The sequence below is a fragment of the Dipodomys ordii genome, unplaced genomic scaffold (assembly GCF_000151885.1).
Source record: "Dipodomys ordii isolate 6190 unplaced genomic scaffold, Dord_2.0 Scaffold140, whole genome shotgun sequence".
NCBI classification, from domain to species: Eukaryota; Metazoa; Chordata; class Mammalia; order Rodentia; family Heteromyidae; genus Dipodomys; species Dipodomys ordii.
This window is the reverse complement of record NW_012267356.1, coordinates 2,302,321-2,327,290: the sequence shown is the minus strand read 5'-3', so window position 1 is coordinate 2,327,290 and position 24,970 is coordinate 2,302,321. Positions and strand designations below refer to the sequence as shown.

Sequence of the window (24,970 nt, the reverse complement as noted above, 5' to 3'; positions counted from 1 at the left end):
CATAAGCAAAAAGAAAAAAGCCGGAAGTGGCACTGTGGCTCAAGTGGTAGAGCGCTAGCCTTGAGCTGAAGAGCTGAGGGACAGCGCCCAGGACCAGAGTTCAGGCCCCACGACCGGACCCCCCCAAAAAAAAGAAAAAAAAAGAATAAAAATGTTTTGAGTTAAACACACACAGAATTTTTTTTTTTTAAAAAAGGAGTCTAAGTTTTGGAGTTAAAAACTGAATTTGCATCCTGGACCCAACATTGAACAGTACTTAGCACACTGTGACTCAGACTCCTCAAACAAATGACAGTTCATACTGTATAGATTTATTTGGAATTTGAAGAATACTAAGCCATGTTAACAAAGGAATATGGTGTTTAGCATCTATTGCTTTGATATGCTACAAGATAATGCTTTACCAGGAAATGAATGACAGATCTATGACATCACTATTTTGGTATGAATAGAAATAATGAGATTCTTCTTTCTGTGGTTGATGATCAGAAAATAATACACAAAACAGTAATGTAACAAATAACTATGCTACTCAATTAATGTAAGGACTTCCTTTGGAATAATATTAGAAAAATACTAGGTCACCTCTGCAATCAAATCCTGACAATATGAATTATTTTAAGATCTAAATTCATAAGGAAATGATTATGTGATTAATCTAAACATAGAAATTTAATCAGGAAAAAAACCCTCAGGAAACTGTTGAGAACTGAGAAATTTTATAACTTTATTCAGTTATATTCACTACTGAACACCTTCTACATATTAGGTGTGGTCAAGACAGATGTGTTCCTAACCTGGAGATGAAGAGGGAGGAGGGGTGAGAATACAAGACATTTATCTCAGGGAGTGTGCACAAGGGTTTGTTTAAGAAATGCTCACATCCGTGGACCGGTCCCTCCGCAATGCCGCCTCATTCATGCCCGTGAGGTGTGCCCCCCATTTCCCACCATCGCCACCACCCCCCAAACCCGCCCTCCCTCCTCCCTCCACGCCACCCCCCCTCCTCCATGAGTGCTCAGGCCCCTAACTTCTTCCCTGTCCCCTCGGAGAAACTCCCAAGTTCGATCTCCTCCCGCAGGACCCCCAACCCCCCGGGGCCGACAGACTTGGACAGCAATAAGCCAGAAGTCCCTCCAGTCCTGTACTTAGTCTGTGTACAAATGTAATTATCTTCATCGTGTACATACAGCGAGCGCCTGCCGTGTGCGAGAGGCCACTTCTAGAATGATCGATCGCTTCCACACCAATGTTCATATCGCATTTTTATCATGTTAAATAAATGATGATGTTCTTAAAAAAATGCTCCTCAGTGAGATAAAATGAGTAGAGCTGTAAAGAATGGCCAGAACTGCCTAACATCAAGGTTAATTAGAAGGCATTCTAAAAGGATAAAGAATGGATCTGATGGAAAACCTCAAATTAGTTTCAAATAAGCCAAGGAATACTTGTGTAAGGCAAGGTGGCTATACTAAAGCAGAATTTATATAGGATATAATCTTAGTAGAAAAATTGAAATCAAATATCTTCCTTTTTTCTTGATCTTTGTGTGCTGGGGTTTGAAGTCATGGCCTTATCATAGCTCCCGAGCACTATATCACTTGAACCACAATCTAAGCTGTTTTTGCTTAGTTATTTTTCAGTGAGCAGCCTGTGCTAACCTCCCCAGCCTTGACCTTGATCTGTCTATCCTATCTATCTATCTATCTATCTATCTATCTATCTATCTATCTATCTATCTATCTATCTATACACACACATACACACACACACACACACACACACACACACACATTCTGATGCTGTGTATCTGAGACAAGTATGAGCCACTGCTCTTGGCTAAATCAAACATTTTGAAATCAGTACTTTTTGAGTGACCTAGAAATACGTTTACGAAAGACAACTTTCGATTTTAAAGGACATATATGAGAGTAAAATCTTATTCCTGATCTTTTCATAATGCTATCAGCTATACAGTGTTACTTTGCTTGGTGAAAATTATCACCCCCAGGGAAATATGTTCTTTGATATTGAGTGAAGTTCTTTGATATTGAGTGAAAGAGTTGCCAGAACAACTGTGTAAGAGTTTTGTTTTTGTTTCTTTTCTCTGTGGACATCTCTATATCTGTAAAGATGAAAGGAAGAGATACAAATGTGATGAGCTTTAAAACATTTCTTTTTAAGAGATTATTATTTTCTTGTTCATGTCACATGTGGTTAATTTCTTTTTACTATCTTTTACTTGTTAGATATCTTACACTCCTAGTTCCTTCCATCCTCCAAAATCACATTAGTAAAGAAGTTTAAACCTCATATTAGTGAAAAGGTTGCAAGCATCTTAAAAGGTAGTAATAGAAACAATCAAGCGGCTTCTGTTAGGTTGTCACTATGAATTTGTTACTTTTTGTCCAGTAAGATTTGAAGGTAAATAACTTTATATACAAAAGAACTAAAGCAAAAAAAAAGCAAGTACTGAGCAGGGATGGATATTTTCTTATATTGAGAAAATCTTCTCTAATAGACTCTATGTTCTATAAGAGCAGAGAGAGAGAGAGAGATGAATCACTATCCAGAACCAAGTATCTGGGCCTATTGTCTAAATTGTGTTCCATGAAATGTATGTTGAAATACAGTGCAATTAATGAAAGAAGAAATTAATCAATGAATGAAGTATATGAAAATGAACTACAGGTACAGATTTAAATATAAATAAATGTGGAATAAGTTCATATTAAGGTTTCTATCATATTCCTTTTGGATAGGTTGATTAATGTCATTGGGTCATTAGTAGCATTCCGTTATGAGACTATAGGAATTTATGAGGGCTTTTCACCTAAGCTTGTATGAGTCATTGCAACCAATGTCAAGGTTGAATTAGTGATGATGGCCTGAACCAATTCAATGCAGGCAATAATAAATTTGGGCTGACACACTTCCAATGGATCAGAAGTGAAACTGTAAGCAAAACAAAACTCTTTTGTGTCCTGAACATCCTGGTAGTTTTATTTTGTCTCATTATATGATAATACCAATACTGAATGAAGAGCTTATAAGAATCATTTGTAATTTCTGTGTCATTTCTTCAAATTCTCCTCCCCAAAGAAAACCCATGAAAGAAAATCACAAGCCCATGTTAACAATGGATCTTAGGAAGATCTAGCCCAAATTCTGGGGCTACAATATTGATTTTACCTCATGTAATTCACTACGACACACACACAAACACACACACACACACATGCACACACACACACACACACACAAAATGACTTTTCTTTTTTTTTTATTGAACCCTTGGGTAGCGCTGGTGTTTCAACTCAATGTTCAAACTCTCTGGGCAAGCACTCTAATACGAGTCACAACCCAGACCTTCAGTGGGTATAATCTTTAATTTACTTATTTAATCTATTTATCTCATAATGGTATGTTGATATGTTAACATGCAAATGTGTAGATTATTATGCAGAATTAATAATTTAATATTGATATATTAACATAAAACTATAAGATAAATTGATGAAAAATTGTTATTAAAACACATTAAAATTGTTCTGGCTCTTTCAGTTCCTTCAGTTCTAAACCTAAGACACATTAATATTTTCAGATGGACTCAAATTTGGATGTGATTTTAGAGTCAGAAAAAATGCACATGCAGGCATGCGCACACACACACACACACACACACACACACACACACGGACATTCACACACAAAAGAAGCTGTTTCTTACACTGTTAAGAAAAACCTCAGACTCTTAGGTTCCTATGATAACTGGATTATCTCAAGTGGTCAAAATGTTACACGAAAAGTTCAAGGAAATAAATCAGGCACCTTGAGTCTGGAGTTTTTAGTAAGTAGCAGCAGAGGAAGCAGTCAGAACTGACATGGACTCATCAAGACAACATTCCAAAGAACTGTCTCCTTCCCTCTTTCTTTTTCTTTATCTCAACTATACAGCTTCTCAACTATTGTTCTGTCATAATTAGCGTCTATCAATATGTTTTGGGGAGAGAGATAACCAGTCTTTAGGGAACTCAAGCACAATTGTGACAAGAGAACCAAATAGCAATGCTAAGCCATCACTGTTAAATGACATTTCCTTGTTAAGCACTACAAATCTATGAAAATCTTATGGGAAATTCTTACTGCCCTCCAATTAACTTTTTAACTTCTCGTTCTTGACAAAACAAGAGATGAAACAGGATGGGAAGAAAGTCTGACCAGATTCTTTTGGTTTACTAAATAACTTTCCCCTTATTAATAACGCTTAACAATGCTTTTTAGAATGTAATACCTTATAATATGTGAAGGAGCCTTCACATACATCCATACAGTTTAACTGTCTATGGCTATGTGAAGAAAGAAACTTCAAATCTGTGTACATATATGTATATAGATATATGTATACATATGTATATGTACATACATTTGAAATATATTTATATGTGCATATTTAATACTACAAATAATTTTATCATAAGTTAATGTGTGCACCTTATCAGAAATACTACAACATCATTACAAATGAAACCCTTATTAGCACTCTTGAATGTGAAGATAATTACTAATCTTCTGAAACGTGGCTATCACCCACTTACAGGTGCATAGAAATATTGTCAAACCTCACAACTATCTCCTGGGGGGCCCATTCCTTCCTTGGGGACTAGTCTTGCTTGCTTGCATTTTGATGGAGTTAGTCTGTCACCACTCACCTCTTTTTGACGGTACTTAATGGCTAATTTCAGTCTTGCAAGATCATTTCCACTTTGTTCTTCAATCAGACTATTGTCATCTCGGTAATTAAGAATGATTTCCAGTTCTCTGGAGCTTCTTGTCTGATCCAACAGATCCTTGGCAAATTGTTTGCACTGTCTGGACAGCTCCTCATACTCGGACTTGAACTCATTTTCCACCTTGCTCAGTTCTTGAAGCTCCCAACTTAATTGAAAGGCTGTGAGGAAAGGGTCTTCACTGGACAGGGCGATGAGAGAGGGACTGGCCAAGGCCTTGTAGATATTGAGGCGGGATCGTGAATGACGGAGGCTGTCCACGTCTGAACTGGAGACGCATTCCACGCAATTACAGCGGACCTCATGGGGTCGGGGCACTGAAACACCTTTTTGGACCAAAAGTTTTATTATCTCGTAATTATTTGTATGAGCTGCCAAGATGATTGGTGTAATGTCCGGTGTGAATTCGGAGAACTGCTTATCCAGGAGTATGGGAGGTACCTGGCGGGGAGAGGAGAGAAAGAAAAAGACAGGAAAATGGGGTGGTGAATATCTCTTCAGTTTTTCAAGCCTGTGAACTTCAAACAGGGTACTGTAGCAATGTTGAAGGCTCATAAATCTTTTGCTAATTTTTTTTTGCAAGAGAGACATAAGCTTATATTTTTTTAAAAAAAACAGGAAAATGGAAGAGGGAAGAAACATATTTCCAATAGAATGGCACATTATTCATCTGAATTGTGGCATTAAAAAGAATTTCTTTTCCTTTTCTTATGGATACTTGAGTTTGAACCTTGAGCCTTATACTTCCAGTCAGGTGCTACTGAGCACCCTTAGCACCACCACCCCCTGACTTCGTTTTTTGCTTTTTTTTTTTTTTTTTTTACTCAAATGGGAGGCTACTGTCAGACTGCAATCCTCTTTACCTATCTCTTCTGAGTAGGTGAGATCAAATGAGTACACCCTCATACCTGGCCTGTTGATGAAGATAGGGTCATACTAACCTTTTCCCCATTGTCTTCAAAATGTAATCTTGTCTACCTTTCAGGTATCTGGGATGACATGACATGTATGAGCAATCTTGCCTAGCCCTTGAAATTTAAAAATAGGTCCTTAGAAACTTTCAAAATTGATAAGAGCTTTTCTTCCTCTCTGCTTTGTGTGATGTGTGATGAATGTGTGTGTGTGTGTGTGTGTGTGTGTATGTTAGAATGATGACTTGATCTCAGGGCCTAGGTTCTAGCTTTTTGCTAAAAGCTGGTGTTCCAGCTCCACTTCTGGCTTTCTCGCAGACTTTACAGCTTAGGCTTGCTTCAAACTGTGATGCTCAGCTCTTAGCCTCCTCAGTAGCTAAGATTACAAGCATAGGCCACCAGTGCTGCCTCTCCCTTCTTCTTCTTCTTTTTTAAACTGATAATCTTATTTACTTTCCCAGAGATGCCACTTTTCCAATAATCAAGAATGCACTGGGGGCTGGGAAGGTGGCTCAGTGGTAGAGCACTTGCCTTACATGCCTGAGGCCCTGGGTTCGATTCCTCAGCACCACATAAGCAAAAAGAAAAAAGCCGGGAGTGGCGCTATGGCTCAAGCGCTAGCCTTGAGCTGAAGAGCTGAGGGACAGCGCCCAGGCCCAGAGTTCAGGCCCCAGGACCGGACCCAAAAAAAAAAAAAAAAGAATGTACTGATAACTGGTTGGGTTGTTTTAAACCAGAGGTCTTCCCTGGGCTCTTCCTATTCATTCCTCAAGGATGCTTTGTTTATTTGTTTTTTTTTCCTGTGTTTAGTTTCTGCTTTCCTCACGTGTAGATTAATGATCACAAGCAGCAGTAGAAACAGGTGGGCTGGACTCATGCTTTCTGCATCTGCCTCTTCCTGCTATAATTCCCAGGTGGGAAAAGATGCTCCATTGCTAACAAACAAATTAACCAAATAAGCTATATATAACTATGATTAATGTCATGCATGGATATTATATAATTTTAATTACTTTAGTGCTTTCTCTTAGCTAAAATATGGTCTGAATTCAACATTGCAGGGCTGGATTAGTCCTTTGAGACTGGATTGTAGTAAGCAGGTCAGCCTTCCCATGGTCTAATTGCATATGCCTTTTCTACCTGAGGCTCCTTCTCTTTCCACTTTTATGCCATGAGCACATGCAGCACCTTGATCTCCAGTGAAGATGTGGGACTCATGATTTTCAACTATCTCCAGAACTGTAAGCAAAATAAAACCTCTTTTCTAATACTTACCCAGTCTCCTGTATTTGTTACAGCAACACAAAATAGCTAAGAAAATCTCCTTATATTTTTCCTCATTAAAAAAAAAATGTGTTTTTCTCCTTTTTGGATCACTATGAATCCATCGATTTTTCCCCCTTAATTTTGGAAAATACATTGTGATTATTGCCATAGTGATTTATTTTTATGACTTATTGATGAATCACATACATACAGCAAAATCGATAAATATTAACACACATAATGGATTACTGCTAAGAATTAATGTTTCCTTAGCAAATATATATGTGCATCTATGTGTGTATATGTATATATGTACATGTACACACACACATATATATACACACACATACACACGTGTATATATTTTTGGTACTGGGACTGAACTCAATTTTGCTGTAGATAATGTGAAGAAAATAGTCCATACTACTATGGAGTATTATTGGGCTTCAAAAAAAAATCACACTTGCATTAAGGTGCATACAAGGGAATCATCACTTGAAGCAAAATAATCCAGAAAGGGAAAGATGTACACCCAGTATTTTCTTGCATATGTGAAATTCAGCTGGAAAGCAAAAATGTGAAATTAGAAAGAGTGCTATGGGAGACAAGGAGAAGGGACAGCAGAGGGCGGAAGGGTACAAGGGAGGATAATGAGGTGCTGAATATTGTTAAGGTACATTGGCTCACACCTGTAATCCTAGCTACTCAGGAAGCTGAGGTCTGAGGATCACAATTCAAAACCAGCCCAGGTAGGAAAGATGCTTATCTCCAATTAACCACCACAAAACTGGAAGTATAGTTGGGGTTATACGAGAGTATTAGCCTTCAGCAGAAAAGCACAAGGACAGCGCCCAGACCCTGAGTTCAAACTCCTTGACTGACAAAAAAAGTATATTGCATACATGCATAATAACATCATAATGAAACCCGCTATTATGTACAATGAATATAGATAAAGATAAATGACAAAACCAGAACAGAAACAATTCCTATCTTTTAAAAGGTTAAAAAATCAAATATTTATTAAGTAAAAATTACAATAAGCTAATACTGATTTATTATTATATAAAGAAAGTATTTTTCCTAAAATCGTGTGTCCTAAATATACAGAGTTTATTAGAAGATGCCAAGTGATGGCGAGTGAAATCCCGGGGCTTCCTGTGTCTTCAGCATTAGGCTCACTTGGAGTATGTCCACTGTGCAAACTCAGTTCCTGAGAAGAGCTACTTTCTGCATACTTTATGCCATGCCCTTTCTGTCTATGTACTCACCTCCAAATATGCTATGGCTGGCTGCCTGGAATATCCAGTATAGTAGTTTATTATCTAGTCTCAAAGCCTAGGTTCTTCATAAGGGGATCCACTTGGGTATGTTTAAGTAAATGCCATACTGTTCATGCAAAAAATCAAATCAAACTGTGATGTGTTTGTCAACCTATGACATTATCACATAGCATCATCATATGTCAGAACTGTATGTTTTTCTTTATGTGTCAGAAAGTACAAATACAATATGGTACATGGACAGAATGTTTGTCACTCCCCCCAACTCCTTTATCAATTCCCTAATGGGATAGTTTGTAAAAGTTGGACTTTTGGGAAGTTATTAGGTTCCAAAAACTCACAAGTACATACATGTAGGGGTCCCTATTAAAGCATTCCTTATAAAAAGAGTGACTTAGCACCGCCTCCTAAGTGCTTTCCAACAGTTGAGGACAAAAAGAAGACAACTATTTAGTCAGAAGAAAGATGAAACTGAATACTTACCAAACTTGATACCTTAACTCTTGGATTTTGTAACCTTGAGGATAATGGGAAATAGATGTCTTGGTTGAGCAAAGTGGGATACTGAAACCCAGTGCAGGCCTGTTGCCTATATTGTAGTACTGCAAGTTTGTTTTGCCTTTTATTCTGTCATTATTTATTCAATTATTTATTCTACAAGTATTTATTCAATACCTGTTTCTCAATCTTGCCATTATATTAGTCACATTATTAACTTAGTCATTGTAATATCATAGAGTACTAAACTTACTGGTTCAAAATGAGGATCCCATTAACTCATCAGCTGATTGCTGAGCTCAGGAGTCAACCACATACTTCACAATGAAATGACTACCTCTTGTCTGAGTCACAGATTTCAAAACGTAGAACAGATTTTCCTAAATATAGCCATCTCTTTGTCATTGGAATGTATGCTTTTGAACTACAAACACGTATAAAAGTTTTGGAGTCAAATTCATTCTGAAGAGACATTTACCAAAATCTAATTCCCTTAAAGTTGAGACTTATTAATATAAATTGTGAGGATACTGAAAAAAGTAATATGTTTATGAAAAAGAAACGTATTCAAATTACTCAAATAGTATTGTGTATACAATTCAAGATGCTAAAAATACAAAGATCTGTTATGGAGTCTTTATTTAATTGTGACAGACTTTTAAAGTCAGTCATATGTAAAACAGTATCTTTGTAACATGATTTTTCTGATTTAAGTATCTTTCATATATCCCTGCTGATAGCATAATAATAGAAGTTTTATAAAACCCACAATACTGTTTTCAAGTGCTTCAATAAAAATTTTGATAAACCTTAAGCAGCTGCTGATAGCTCATGATTGTAATCCTAGATACTCAAGAAGCTGAGATCCTAGGATCATGATTTGAAGCCAATCCTGGACAGAAAAAAATTCCCATGAAACTCTTATCTACAATTAACCACTCAAAAAAAAAGAAAGAAAGAAAGAAAGAAAAGAAAATGGAGATGTGGCTCAAAGTGGTAGAGTGTTAGCCTTGAACAGAAGAGCTCAGGGCCCTGAATTCAAGTGCCAAAATTGAGATAATAAAAAGAAAAAGAAAAAGAAATTTGGTAAATCTTAGTTTCCTTTTGCTTTTAGCATTAGTATGTTAATGAAATATATCAAAACACTTTAAAAGAAAGTAATATAAAAACCAATTTATCTCAAATGTGGATGGTTTGGCTTTCTAATTGAAGTCAAGGAAAAAGTTTCAACTCAAAGTTATTTTTTAAAGATTTGTTCAGCTGAGTGTCTATGTCTCATACCTGTAATTGTAGCTAACGAAGAAGCTGAGACCTGAGACTTGCCATTCAAAGTCAGCTAGGGCAGGCAAATATGAGAGAATTTTGTCTCCAATTAACCAGCCCAAAGCTGCAAGTGGTAGAGTGTTGGCATTGTGTGGAAAGTTCTAAGAGATGATGAGTTCAAGTGTCAGTCCTGGCACACATGTATACATGCACACATGTATACATGCACATACAAATCATTTAATTGAAATTATTTAATCCAAATACATACAATACCTATTTCTACATGAGCCACTTGGACAACAGAAAGTGGTTACTCTTCAATGAATGAGTTGATAGATAGATGGATACATTGAGTTGCAATTACAACTGAACAACTCAACCTCATTATTTGAGGACTAAATTTCTGCCTCAAACATAAAACAGCATAGGAATTTCATTTATGGAGTCAAGGAACTTTGTTCCGACAGTTGGTAGGTTCACATTGGTATCTCAGAGTAAAGATTCCTGTATTTTCTACTATATCTGAGTGGCCACAACTTATACACATGAATAGTTTGATCTGAGATCTGATGAAGCCTTGAGCTGGAAAATTGTTTTAAGAAGTAGCTTCAGAAGAATGGCCACCTTTACATATACCAGCCTGTAAATTGGTGACAGGTAGATATTCTGTGCTATACATGCTCCTTTGGAAGTCTGGGACATCCAGGGAGTGGATCTTCATCCAGGAAAAAATAATATTTCTAAACAAATTGCGTAATATTTTTGTGAGCTACAAATTTAAATCTAAAAGATACTTAAAACACATTTGAGATGTAGTATAAATATACTTCCCTATTGATGCACTCAAGTAAAAGATTGGAAGGCAATCAAGGGAAAGCAATTTGACTGATCGACATATAAACTTCAGAAGTAAGGTACCTCAGTGGCCCAGTAAGAGCTGTTGATTTATACAATTCAACAGGACAAGAACTGCCATCAGCATTGATTTCTGCCTCCATTCATAACTAAAGGGAGTTGAATATTCCACTTAAGAGTTAGCAAACATAAAGATGTAATGTTTTTGCCTCCGAGTTCCTAGGTATGCTTTCCTTTTATCTGGGCATACCTGTAAGTTAAGCTCGTGAAGTCAATAAAATCAGAACTGGAAGACTGAGGGCTAATAGGAAATTGTTAACTGGGAAGCAGTAACCACAGAGTTGCTTTTTTAGGAGAGGCAGCAGAAAAGTTAGGAAAACTTCCTGAAATTAAAAGAAAAGTTTTTAATTAAAAAATAATAATATGCTTGGCTAGGTACTGGTGGTTCACACCTGCTATCTGAGCTCCTCAGGAGGCCAAGATCTGAAGATCTAGGTTCAAAGCCAACACAGGTATGCAAGTCTGTGAGGTTCTTATCTTGAGTTGAAAGCACGAAGAGAGCCCCAGGACCTGAGTTCAAGCCCCAGTTCCAGCAAATACACACAAAAATCCCCAATATACTCATATTTATTGAATGGCAATGTTTCATGGTTACTGATATCAGGTGGAAGAATAGATTTTAGTATACAAACACATGCAGATCTTCTTTGTTTAACTGAAGATGTAAGAAAAGAAATTTAGGATAGAAATCAATAACAAATGGAGGAAAAGTAAAATAAAACATAGTGGCAAGGAAAATTTCCTAAAGAAATAATGGCCTGCAAAGGTTCCCCAACCTATGATTAAAAGAATGAAGCAATGCTATATGATTCATTCATATCTGGTCAAATCCCTAATTTCCAGCTTATATAATAAATGCAACAAATGTATTTAAGTCACCAGTGATAGACAATAAGTAATGACAGAAATATTACTAACACAGAACATCTTATTTGCACCTATTAAAATCTTCAGGACAGTGTGATTGCATCTATATGCTACTGACAATAAAAGAATGTGACTGGAGAAATTTACATCCAGCCAAGTTCTCATTCTCCTGTTTCATTTAAAAGTGATAACTGTGTTTTTATTGGAATCAGGAAGATACATCTCTCATTTGACCTTTAAGAGCAAATATTCCAGTCAGCACCACAACCAAACATCTCATGAATCACTGCTACTTAGATGGGGAATAAGGAAGGATAACTTTTGAACAATGAATCCTGCAATATCCAGTTAGTGTGAATGTTTGCTTATAGTCAGGGACTAGTGACTCACATATGTAATCCTAGCTGCTCAGAAGTCTGAGAGCTGGAGCATTGCACTTCCAGACCAGTCAAGTTAAAAAGTTAGTTAGGTCTTGGCTGAGTGCTGGTGGAATATGTCTATAACCCTTGCTAACAGGAGGCTGAAATCCAAGGGTTGTGGTTTGAAGCTAGCCGAGGCAAGACAGTGTGTCAAAGTCTTATCTCCAATTAAACACCAAAAGGCAGAAATGGAGCTGTGGCTCAAGTGGTAGAGCACTACATTGAAGACCAGCACACACACACACACACACACACACACACACACACACACACAAACTGTGTATCTGTTATGCCATCTATGCAGAAGGAATAAATAGGAGGATGGAAGTTCAGGCAGGCCCAGGCAAAAAATAATGAAAGTAAAAAGTATTTGAAGTGTGTCTCAAGTAGTAGAGTGACTGACTATTAAGTACAGGTTCAAACCTCAGTATTGCCAAAACAAACTTTTGAGAAAGCTCTGGGGGAAGAGACTAGAGGAACTGTTCTCAGATACTATGGAAGACAGATGTGAAGGAAAGACAGAGTGAAATTAGTGAGTACAAAGTTACAGATAGAATAAAATTCAGTGTTCTACTACACAACAATGTGTTTCCATTGTTCATAATATTGTAATTTATATTTCAAATAGAGCAGAAGATTTTGAAAGCTCTCACCTCACATACCCTGATTTAATCATTATACAATATCTACATGAATAGAAAAATCCCTCTGAACATACCTTATAAATATATATATATATATATATATAGTTATTATGTAGCAGAAACAAAATAAAATTTTAAAAAAGAAATGGGACAAAACTGTCCCTGGAAGAATTCATGGTCATGTATTTTGAAAATCCAAGAGATTTTCAGTTCAAAGCATATATACGTAGATATGTATATATACATATATATTATATTATATATTCATGATTTTCTCTCTATTATCAATTCAAATAACACAAAGAACTAATTATGTGTATATATAATATTTTGAAATGAATATTACTAACAGTGGAAAAGTATGTTAGTTATGAATCAATTAAGGAAAATGAAGAAATACCAGGAAGGGGAAGGATATTTGAAGAGAGGAGGGCAATGGGGGGGTGCACAGAAACAGAGGGAGGAGGGCTGAGAAAATGCAGTCATTACATTCAATGTACATTATGTGAAAATCAAGCTATGTAATAAGGGCAGAGATGGGAAAGGGAAAAATGGGGGGAAAGATGGAAGGGGTGACACTGGTCAAGATGCCTTGTATTCATAACCGATTTATGGAATTGTAACCTCTTTGGACAACTACTTAATAATCATCATTTAAAGAAACTAAACTCTATTAGGAGAAAAATTAAAGCTCTACGTGGGTGCTAGTGGTGCATTCTTGTAATCTTAGCTACTCAGGATGCCAACCCTATCTCTATGAGATAGAAATATCTATGAGACTCCATCTGCAAAATAACTAGCAAAGAGCCAATTTGGGGTGTGACTCGAGTGGTACAGCACCAGCTACAAGCAATCAAGCTGAATGAATACAAGGCTTCGAGTTTAAACCCTGGTGTGAGAGGAACAAAAACCACAAAACAATGTCATAGAGAGTAAAAAATGGCAAGAAAATGTCTTGGAAAGAGACTTAGTATAACAATGGTGTCAATTTTTAAGCTTTTATACACTTAATACTATTTCATTGACTCTTACGATTTCTTTAGCACTTGAACAAAATTATTAAATTAGCTCACATGGAGGAATATATCCAAGAATGGATTTTATGAAGTAGAGAATATGGTTCTAAAATAGCAAGAAATATAAATCATTTAAACAGAATTTTGATCAAGCCATTACTTCTTCTTATAAATAAGAAATTCATATGTGAAAAAGTAGAATTTCTATTAGGTTGCTAAGCAATTTATTTTTATATGGTCCTAAAACAATTTTCTCCCAATGCAAACAAAATTGGGCCTCTAACTCACTTTATAGCAGTGAATTTGAGATAGAGTAAATATTTAAATGTAAAATCGAAAAAGCAACACAATTTTAGCATACAATAAAACATAGCTGTGTAGCTCTAGGGTTGAAATGAATTTGCAAATAAAGATCAGGAGCACAGAATGGAAAAGTACATGTTTTATAGTACAGGTCTTGCTTTTAGTGGCAAATATACCACATATAAACTCCAAATATAAGCTAATAAACAATAGTAAAAGGTATTTTCAACCTATGAAACATACTATTCATCTTATATGAGAAGTAAAAGAAAGCTATAAATGTGACAAATATGTCACAGAAAACAGTCAGAAACAAAAAGAACTGAATCATCTTTCTCATTAACTGCCAAAGAAAGGAAAATTAAGAAGAAAATGATGAATTGGGCTCCAATGGCTCATAGCTGTAATCCTAGGTGTAAACTGAGATCTGAGAATTGGATTTCAAACACATCTTGCGCAGGAGTGGCAAGAAAGTCTCCAAGACTCTTAACTCCATTTAGCCAGACTGAGTCAGTAGTCAACCTGGGGTTTAAGTGGTATTGTGCTAGCCTTGAACTGAAATAGCTTAGGTACAGGGCCGAGGCCTTGAGTTCAGTGCTCAGTACTGGTATACATGCACTCAAAAACAGACCCCACACACATGCAAATAAAATCCCACAAAATAACCCACAACAAAAAAGACAATGAAATACAATTTTCCTCTCATCCTTCTGTCAAATGTGAAAAGCAGTGGAGATAGCTCCTTCACTAAAAGTTAGAAATGTAAGTTATTATGGTCTTGCTGGGGACTTATATAAATTCTGAGATCCTCAGCTTCCACTTCTAAAAACCCTTTCTTCAAGTAGCAGTGAAAAGATTTCTTTACTCAGTAGACTCTCCCTATTCCCTGAGTTCTGAATCCATAGATTCCATCAAGCACAGATGGAAACAATTGCAGAAAATGCATCCATATTAAATGTGAACAGAACTTCTTTGTTGCTATGATTCCCTGAACAACACATTACAGCTATTTGCATAAAGTTTACATTGTATTAGTATGACAATTAATCTAAACATAGTTTAAACAATATGGAGGCTGTGTGGACACCCTGCCATGCCTTTTACACAAGAGAATTGAGCATACTCATAGTTTGGTACCCTTCAAGGGTCCCGGAAACAATCCTCCATGGATACCAAAAAGAACTCTGTATTTCATCATTGTTTTTCATGATAAAAATTCAGAGATTGTGTGTGTGTGTGTGTGTGTGTGTGTGTGTGTGTGCACACGCGTGCCAGTCCTGGGGCTTGAACTCCACTGTTAGTGTTCTACCTCTTGAAACACAGACCTACTTCTGGCTTTTTTGGTAGTTAATTTCTGCCTGGGAAGGCTGATTCTCCTGAGTAGCTAGGATTATAGGTGTGATCCACTGATGCATGGCTTACTTGAATGCTTTTATAAGACAAACAGTTGAACAGAATGTAACTAACTTTTGTGAACTATGGAGGATGGCACTTAATATTTGAAGCAGAAGGTATGGTGGGTGGGTCATTCTGGAGGAATGTTGAGGTCTTAATTCATCATGCAGGAGAGTCATGCTGTAAATATTAGTTGAGTTTCTACATCAGACATTATACTTGGTATTAACCCATTAAACATTAATTGCTTTATTTCCTGAGCAGAGATCTCTATAATTCTGGGAACCCTCCACCACTTTGGAAAGCAGTATGGAGGTTCCTTAAAAGACTCCACATAGAACTCCCCTATGACCCAGCAATCCCACTTTTGGGCATTTACCCAAATGTTTACAAACAAGACCACACTAAAGCTACCAGCACAACTATGTTTATTGCAGCATTATTTACCATAGCTAAGATCTGGAACCAACCCAGATGCCCCTCAGTTGATGAATGGATCAAGAAAATGTGGTATATATACACAATGGAATTCTATGCCTCCTTCAGAAAGAATGACATTATCCCATTTGTTAGGAAATGGAAAGACTTGGAAAAAATTATATTAAATGAAGTAAGCCAGGCCCAAAGAAACATAGGCCCCATGGTTTCCCTTATTTGCAATAGCTAGTATATGTATGAGTCAAGGGGAAAAGGTCAGATAATGTGATGTTAGGAAAATGAACCCTTAGATATGTATTTTAATGTTTTTTTCTTTCATGCATGTGTTTCTAACGCATTTATAAGATTATCTCTTTGTTGCTTTGTATGTCCCTCCCCCACAGTATAACCCCTGCTTTCACTATATTTGATGTCAGTATAACTTGTGGAGGAGATGGGGAAAAACAAGTCGTTTAAGGATACAGGTGGACCTGTTGCAACAATGAGAAGTACAAGTTGTCATGTCCAAAACGAGCTTTACAACGTCGGTGGGGGGGGGGAAGGGGGGGAGAAGGAGAAGGATTGGGATTGGGGGGGAGGGGGGAGGCTGGGAAGGGATGTGAAGGGTAAACAAAGGAGGAGGCTGCAATGCTTGATAAGAAATGTACGCATTATCCTGCCCATGTATTTGTAACCCCTCTGTACAGTATGTTCACAAATAAAATAACTAAAAAGAATTCTGGGAACCCTGTATATTACAGCCTATCTTGTACCAAACTTGGTGTAGATCCTGTAGGACAGTCATTTCAGCATCAACCTTCCCACTCACAGTTTTCTTGCTGCTTTGGGCCCTTTTCTCCCACCTAGCCAATTATACCAAACATTCAGAACACAGCTCAGATGTTATAATTCCTATGATGCTCTTTTGTAAAGTTGAACTGTCAGCAACTTGCCTTTATTTTTTTGGTCTTTAATGGAGACAGAGGAAGGCAAGATATTTTTTCTCCACAAGAAAAGACAAATACCCTTTTTAAGAAAAAGATTTTGATAGGAGAGCAAGTGCACAGTATGTCGTTGTGTGTGTGTGTGTGTGTGTGTGTGTGTGTGAGAGAGAGAGAGAGAGAAAGAGTGAGAGGGGAAAGAGAGAGAGGGAGAAAGAAGAGAGAAGAGGGGGATTGAGAGAGAGACAGAGAGAGATGGAGAGAGAGGGGGGCGGAATGTACTGGCATTTCAACTCAAGGCCAGAATTCTGTTCCTTAGCTTTTTCACTCAAAGCTGGCACTCTACAACTTGAGCCAGAGATCCACTTCCAGTTTTTTTTTTGCTAGTTAATCAGAGATAATTCATTACAAACTTTCTTGCCTGGGCTGGGTTTGAACTGTGTTTCTCGGCCTCCTGAGTACCTAGGATTACAAGCGTAAGCCACTTGTGCGAGCTTAGTTCTTGATCCCATGGTTTCCATTAGAGACACATAAAAAATACTTTATCCTCACCCCAAACTATGGTGAGAACACATCAAGTATAAGCATTCCTGACTTCATATCCATGGCTAATTTTACTTTCTGTAAAGTAAGTATAATTTTCAATATCTGTATTCTTTCATTGTAAGTTGAATTAAGGTTTGCTTTGAAATAAAAATACCAGCAAAGAGCTGGGTGGCAGTGGCTCATGTATATAATCCTGGCTACAGCAGCCTGAGATCTGAGGATTGTGGTATAAAATCATCCCAAGCAGGAAAGTCCATGAGGATTATCTCCAATTAACTAGTAACAAGCTGAAAGTGGTGGTGTGGCACAAGTGGTAGAGTACCAGCCTTGAGCAAAATAAACTCAGAGACACAGGCCCTGAATTGAAGCCTCAGAACTGATACACATATGTACACACACACACACACACACACACACACACACACACACACACACACACACACCAGCAAAGAGGTACAGCACCGATTAGAGAACATGTTTGAGCCATGTAGCAAAGAAAATTTGAAAATCTGACGATAATTTGAGTTAGACAGGCTTGCTTAAGAGATCTCATGAATATTTGAACCAAATAAAGAAAGATATGGCAAACAATCATTTTAACTAATGGATACTGTAAATTGTTCTGTGATTTGTTGAAGGTAACATTGGCAATGTTTAACCTGTGCACATATTTGCCATGTACCACACCCTGTTCTTGGATCTTGTTGCTGTTTATCTTAGTTAATCTTCAAAAGTTTTTTTTGGAGGTAAGTATTATGTACTGTATACAACTGAAAGTGACAGGCCAGAGAGGAATTAAATAACTTGTCTGTGGTAACACAGTCCTTTAGCTGGACTCCAGAATCTAAAATCTTCTAACAAACATAATTCTAATATCCTGGGAATACCTCCAGTACCAAGAATAAGAAGATCTACTGCAACCTCTTTTAGCTGTGTGACAAAGCCAGTTAACTTTGCTGCATTCCTGTTTTCCCATTTGTTCCTGTTAGATATTTATTTCAGGTATTGTTTATTATGAGATAAAATTTGGAGAACAATATATCAAAGACTTCTCAAAGTTAATTCCTACAGGGCTGAGGAGTAAGGATGAAATGTAGGAACATGCTGTGTCGACAAATCATGACATAGCAGGGAGGTAACAGTGTTCTGTGACAGTCCCGCCATTGTTTAGAGAAAGAGCAGAAAACTGTCTCGCTAAGTATTGCCAGCTTCATTTGTTTTGTCCTCACATAAACACAGTCCCAATTATAGAGCTTGATCCATCTGAAAGGTAAAACAATCATTTCTCCATGGCACATACCAAGGTTTAAAATGTGTGCTTTTTGTTACTAAATTTTAAGCAATGGCTTTCCTGAAAGGTAAAGATATGTCATAAATAGTAGCTATATATTTATAGTATAAAGATAGCTAGATGACAATAGAAGTAGAGATATAGATGATAAAGACAGAGATTATAGATAGATGACTAGATATATGGATGGATGGATGGATAGATGGATGGATGGATGAATAGAAAAATAGATATGTACACACATACACACATGCCTTTTCAGCATTTTGAACTCAGGCCCTCATGCCTAGTAAGCAGTGCTGTATTACTCAAACAACACCCCTAGCTACTTTGCTTTCCTTATTTCTCAAAAAGGGCCTTGCTCTTTGCCTAAGCAATTTGGACCCCAATCATCTTGTATACACTTTGGTGTAACCATGTTAACAAGCATACACTACCATGACCATCTTTTTAAGGGAGAAGATGGGGTCTCATGAACTTTTACCTTCCAATCAGTCCCTGGAATAACTAGGACTATGGAGGTAAACCATTACACCTAGCCTACATAGTAGTGATTAAATAGTAGTTTCATCTTAGACTAAAATTAGACTGGAGAAATATATTTCAACGATGAAGAAAACATCAAACTACTTCTTGAATCATCACTTGTCTGGACTCTATTAAAGTATTCGAAAATGTTTATCACTGACTCCGAATTGTTGACTTTGCCCTCTTCATGTTTTTTTTTAATTAAACAAATATATGCTATATGTACATTGAAGAATTCACTGAGTGACACTTCAGTGAAATGTTTATTTCTTGAACTATTTAAAGTATGTTTAATGGGCCAAGTTTAAACATAGCTTTATATGAATCATGAAGTATGCATTCATTCTAGTCAATGAGTCCAGCATTCATTTGGTATAATCATGTTGTTTTACAAGTTTTATATGACCATTGCCCTTTATCAAAAGTCATTGGTCCTTGGACTTTTGTGACTGTATTCCTCTGGATGGTGACGTGTGGGAACAGATGACAGTTTGTGTGACTATTATTTTGGGAATACCATGTAAGCACACCTTTCCCTCAATCTTTAGTTTACTCATGTATTAAATGGAGATAGCTGCAGTCTTTATTTCTTAGGATTCTTTCAAGCACTAAAAACCAAGATGGATATAAAAGTATTTTGTGTATGGTATTTTATAAAGCATACTCTAGCACAATTGTTATAATTATCACCATTGCTATCACTATTGTTTTGTCTGTGTCTCTCTCAGTGTCACTGTGTTCTCTGTCATGTTCACCTCCTGATCTTTGTTTCCATGCAGAGATGTAGTCCAATATTGGATGAACTATGAAGGCAAAGCCAACGAAATTTGCTAATGGACTACATTGGAGATACGACAAATATCATCCCAAAGAAGAAATCAAGGATGACTAGACATGACATTCTAACTGGGGGAAAAAATAAAAGAGTATTTACTGAGAACATACTCAGAGGAGAGGTTTGATGATACCACAAAGATTAGGGTTTGCCTTTTTGCTCAATCGATTTGATAGAACAACATTAAGAAATGTGGGGTTGTCTATTTGATAGCCATCAACATACAAATAGTATCTAAAGTCAGGAACACAAATGTCAGTTGGTAAGTGAGAAGAGAGCAGAGATAGAAAAGAGTGGTTGGAAGTTTGAACTCTTTGACATTTCAAAATTTAGATTTTTTGAGAAGATGAGGAAGGACCTGTAAAGGGTACTAAGAAAATAGACAGTGAAGCAGGAGAGAAATGTGGAGCATGTGAAATTTAGAAGGTTAAGGCACATGTGTAGGTAGGTCAGTAGCAATGGTGGTGAAAACACATAGAATTGCTCTCCTGATGGATTCCATTAGCAAAATAGAAATTGAGAGCTATCACCTGATAAAGAAAAGAACTAAGGATTTGGGTGTTTGAGGATGCAGGAATGTTTACTTCAGCAAAAGCAATGATCTGGCCTTTGGAAAGTGTTTGGTTCAGATTCATATGTTTTCTTTCAATCCTCTCTGCCTGAGTGTGGGACACAGTAGGCAGAGATGAGACCAAACCAGTAATGGAATTATGCAAGGTCATGTGGCAAAAGAGGTATATTAGTCAGCTTCTCATTACTGCAACAAATATCTGAGCTAATTCACTTATTAAGAGGAAAGGTTTGACTCACAGTTTTGAAAGCTTGAGTTCTTTAAAAACCAACTGATCCTGTTCCTTAGTCTACGGTTGCCACATTACGATGAGAATGGATGATGTTAGAGACTGCTTGATCTCAGGACCTATTAATGGAATGATGGACTATCTCACAAGGAGTGAGAGTATGAAAATAAGTTCAATTTAGGGCAGGGAAGAAACTATAATCTCAGAGGCAATATGGTCAAGAATATAGTTTACCTCTTAGTATGTACATGGGAGTGTGTGGCTGAAGCCAGGTAGAGTTAAAGATAGCATTTAGGAAGAAGAAAGCAAGTTAAAAGAAGCGAGGGGAATTCTATAATTAGCCCTGTGTGTAATAAGAGAAATGTTGAAGAGTATGACAGCAAATTGAAGATAAAGTTTTGAAGCACCATATGTATGTATTTTTGATAAGAATGCTGAGTAGAAAATACAATGATAGAAGAAAGAGCCATGAAGGAAAAAGGGAAAAGATTTGACATTTGCCTATAAACTTATGTTTCCATTAGAAATGGTCTTTCACCAAAAATTTTTATAGATTTTTGCTTAAAATTCTCATATAATATAGTGCTAGAGATATCTTACATATATTTATATGACTGTTGAAAATTGTGTTCCTACAAAACTTAAAATTATGGTAATTTATTGGTGTTGGTGTTAATAATGTATAGACAAAATGATTACTATCTATAATCTCTTTGTGGCTTCTATGTTGATATTTTACACCAGAACTTTCATAAATCTTTTTACCAATCTTGACAAGTTATGTACAGTATGCTTAACTTTTAAAATGTAGACAAATGATCTGATTCTGTTTTTTTTATTTCCTAGCATCTGCTTTCTTTTCATTTCTACTTCTTTATTGCTCAAATCAGTCTTCAATAGTGTTGAATGGAAGAGAAACCTTATTTTATTATTGATATTTCACTATTCAGAGTGATATATACCACATATTTGAACGCTAATCTTGAACAATCTAAGGAAAACCTTTCATTGCTCTATTTCTGGTTTGTGAAGGGTTTTGTGTTTTGTTTTCTTTAAACATGGATGGATATAAATTCTACCAAATGCTTATTTTTTATATCTACTATAGAATAATATTTCTTTGGGGCTGGGAAGGTGGCACAGTGGTAGAGTGCTTGCCTCGCATGCATGAGGCCCTGGGTTCAACTCCTTAGCACCACATAAACAAAAAAAGCCAGAAGTGGCGCTGTGGCTCAAGTGGTAGAACACTAGACCCTCAGGGACAGTGCCCAGGCCCAGAGTTCAAACCCCACGATTGGCAAAAAATTTTTTTTTTCTTCATTTTACTGTTAAGGTAGAATCACAGTAGGCTCAAGATTTTGAATTGATATCTTTAAGTGAGATGACAGTGTTTTCTTTCCTACCTTTGTTCACTAGTTCATAATATGAGAAATATTTATTTGGTTGGAATTATATACTTCTTGAATAGTAAATCTTATCTACTTTTTAAACTAAAATTTCTTTTTTTTGATAATTTCACACTGTTTCTTTTCTTTTTTTTTATTGTGAAGTGAAAATACCTTACAGAGGGGTTACAATTACATGGGCAAGGTAATGAGTGCATTTCTTATCAAGCCCACATTTTCATTGTATTTAATATTTCTTATATATGTTAATCATTTTTACTTTATCATATATATTCTAGTTATTTTCCAGGTTTCAATTTTGTTTTTTTAATATATTTTTATTGTAAACATACTGTACAGAGGGTGTAACAGTTACATAAGTAAGGTAATGAGTACATTTCCTATCAAGCATTGCCCTCTCCTTTGTTTTCCCCCATCATCCCTTCCCTCCCCCTCAACTCCTTTCTTTCCCTCCCCAGTTGTAAAGTTCCTGTCAACATAGTGTCTTGTACATATCATTGTTAGAAGGGGTCAACCTGTATCCTTGTTTCAGCATTTTGTTATTTCCCTTCCCCTCCCAAATTAGAAAAATGTATATACAAGATGCATGACACCAACATCAAATACCATGAAAACGAGTTATACAGGGAAGAACATACAAAAGAAACAAAAAATAATCATATAGTACATTAAAAACAACAGTGACAAAGATAAAACCTTTTGTGTCCCTATCTTGGGGTTCATTTTGCTTAGAATCATCTTATATGGTCATATGTACATAGCTTTTGACCTCTTCTGCTTGTCCTAGACATATACTAGTTATTGTAAATAAGGGAAACCATGGGACCTATATTTCTTTGGATCTGGCTTACTTTACTTAATATAATTTTTTCGAAGTCTTTACATTTTCTAACTAATGGGGCAGTGTCATTCTTTCTGATGGAGGCACAGAATTCATCTCTCTTTCTCTCTCTCTCTCTCTCTCTCTTTCTCTCTATCACATTTTTCATGATCCATTTATCTACTAAGGGGCTTCTGGATTGGTTCCATATCTTAGCTATGGTAAATAATGCTGCAATAAACATAGTTGTGCTTTTGTTGAAACCTGGAAACTTCTTTTATTGAAAAGGGTGTGAATATTATTTTCATCTTGGTAATCAAATCTATTGGTATATTTTTCTCTATTATTGATCAACATAACTAAGCTACTGTCATTAAAATATGTAAGTTATCTATGAGAACAAAATGACTTTTAAAACATATGCATACATTCACTGAAGCATTATTTACCACAACCAAAATATGGAATCAGTCCAGATGCCCTCAATGATGAATGGTTCAAGAAAATGTGGTTTAAGCCGGGTGCCGGTGGCTCATGCCTGTAATCCTAGCTACTCAGGAGGCTGAGATCTGAGGATCATGGTTCAAAGCCAGCCCGGGCAGGAAAGTCGGGCAGACTCTTATCTCCAATAAACCACTAGAAAAACCGAAGTGACTGGCTCAAGCAGTAGAGAGCTCGCCTTGAGCTGAAGAGCTCAGGGACAGTGCCCAAGCCCAGAGTTCAAGCCCCATGACAGACAAAAAAGAAAGAAAATGTAGTATATATACACAATGAAACTCTATTTGTCCACTAGAAAGAATGATATTGTGCCATTTTTTAAGGAAATGGAAAAAAATTACATTACACAAAGTAAGCCATATCCAGAGAAATATAGGTTTCATGGTTTTCTCATTTGTGGTAGCAAGAATTCACCTATAAATCTGAGTGGCAAGCAAGGGGTTACAAATACAAATCAATGAACTGAAGTGTAATAATACACTCTGTGGAGAGAGCAAGCAGTATAATTCTTTACAAAGACTAAGTCAAAGCCCAAGGAAATACGTACCAGGAAATGGATACATGCAAAAGAGGAGGTGGGGCCAGGAGGAGAGAGGTAGAAGAATGAAGTGGGGGGAAAAGAGGAGAATGCATACAAGAATTCATTATCTATTCCATAGAAAGAAGAAATACAAGGGAAGGGGTGGATTGGAGGGGGGATGGAGATATTGAAGTGGTGACACAGATCAAGCTGCATTGTATACATAAACTGCTTTGATAAATGGCAAACAATCAATACATAACCTAAAAATTAAGAAAAGTGAGGGAAGGGGTGGGTTGGGAGGGGTGGGTAAGAATGTTAAAAGGAGTGACATTGATCAAGATGCACTAAATTCATAAACTGCTTTGATGAATGGCAACCTCTTTGTACAACTGTTAATGGTAATAAAAGTATTCAAAAATACATAAAATAAAAGCTTGCTGAATAAATAGAAAAACATGCTCATAGCTGGGCACTGGTGGCACATGCCTATAACCCTCACTACTCTGGGAGACTAAGATCCAAGGCTTGTGATGCCAAACTAGCCTGGGAAGGAAGGTTCATGAGATGCTTATCTCCACTGAACTATCAGAAAAGCCAGAAGTAGCGCTTAGAGCTGTGGCTCAAGTGGTAGAGTGCTAGCCTACTTTAAAAAGAATAGCATCAAGCTGTTTTGATTACTATGGCTTTATAGTAGAGTTTGAAATTTGGTATTGATATTCCTCCAGCAGTGTTCTTTCCGTTGAGGAGTGTTTTTGCTATTCGGGGTCTTTTATTGTTCCATATGAATTTTTG

The 24,970-nt window shown here is 36.7% G+C and overlaps 1 protein-coding gene across 7 annotated transcripts in view; it reads right to left on the bottom strand.

The window, feature by feature from the left end:
- The window catches only part of Trpc4 (transient receptor potential cation channel, subfamily C, member 4), a 146,395-nt gene that overhangs the window by 92,654 nt on the left and 28,771 nt on the right, over positions 1 to 24,970 (bottom strand). For 6 of the 7 annotated variants that reach the window (XM_013031462.1, XM_013031461.1, XM_013031463.1 and 3 more), the window contains exon 2: positions 4,713 to 5,231. The exons of the other annotated variant lie outside the window; for it this stretch is intronic. In XM_013031462.1, coding sequence (XP_012886916.1) covers positions 4,713 to 5,231 — 519 coding nt within the window. The remainder of the gene's footprint in view (positions 1 to 4,712; positions 5,232 to 24,970) is intronic. 7 annotated transcript variants of the gene reach the window in all.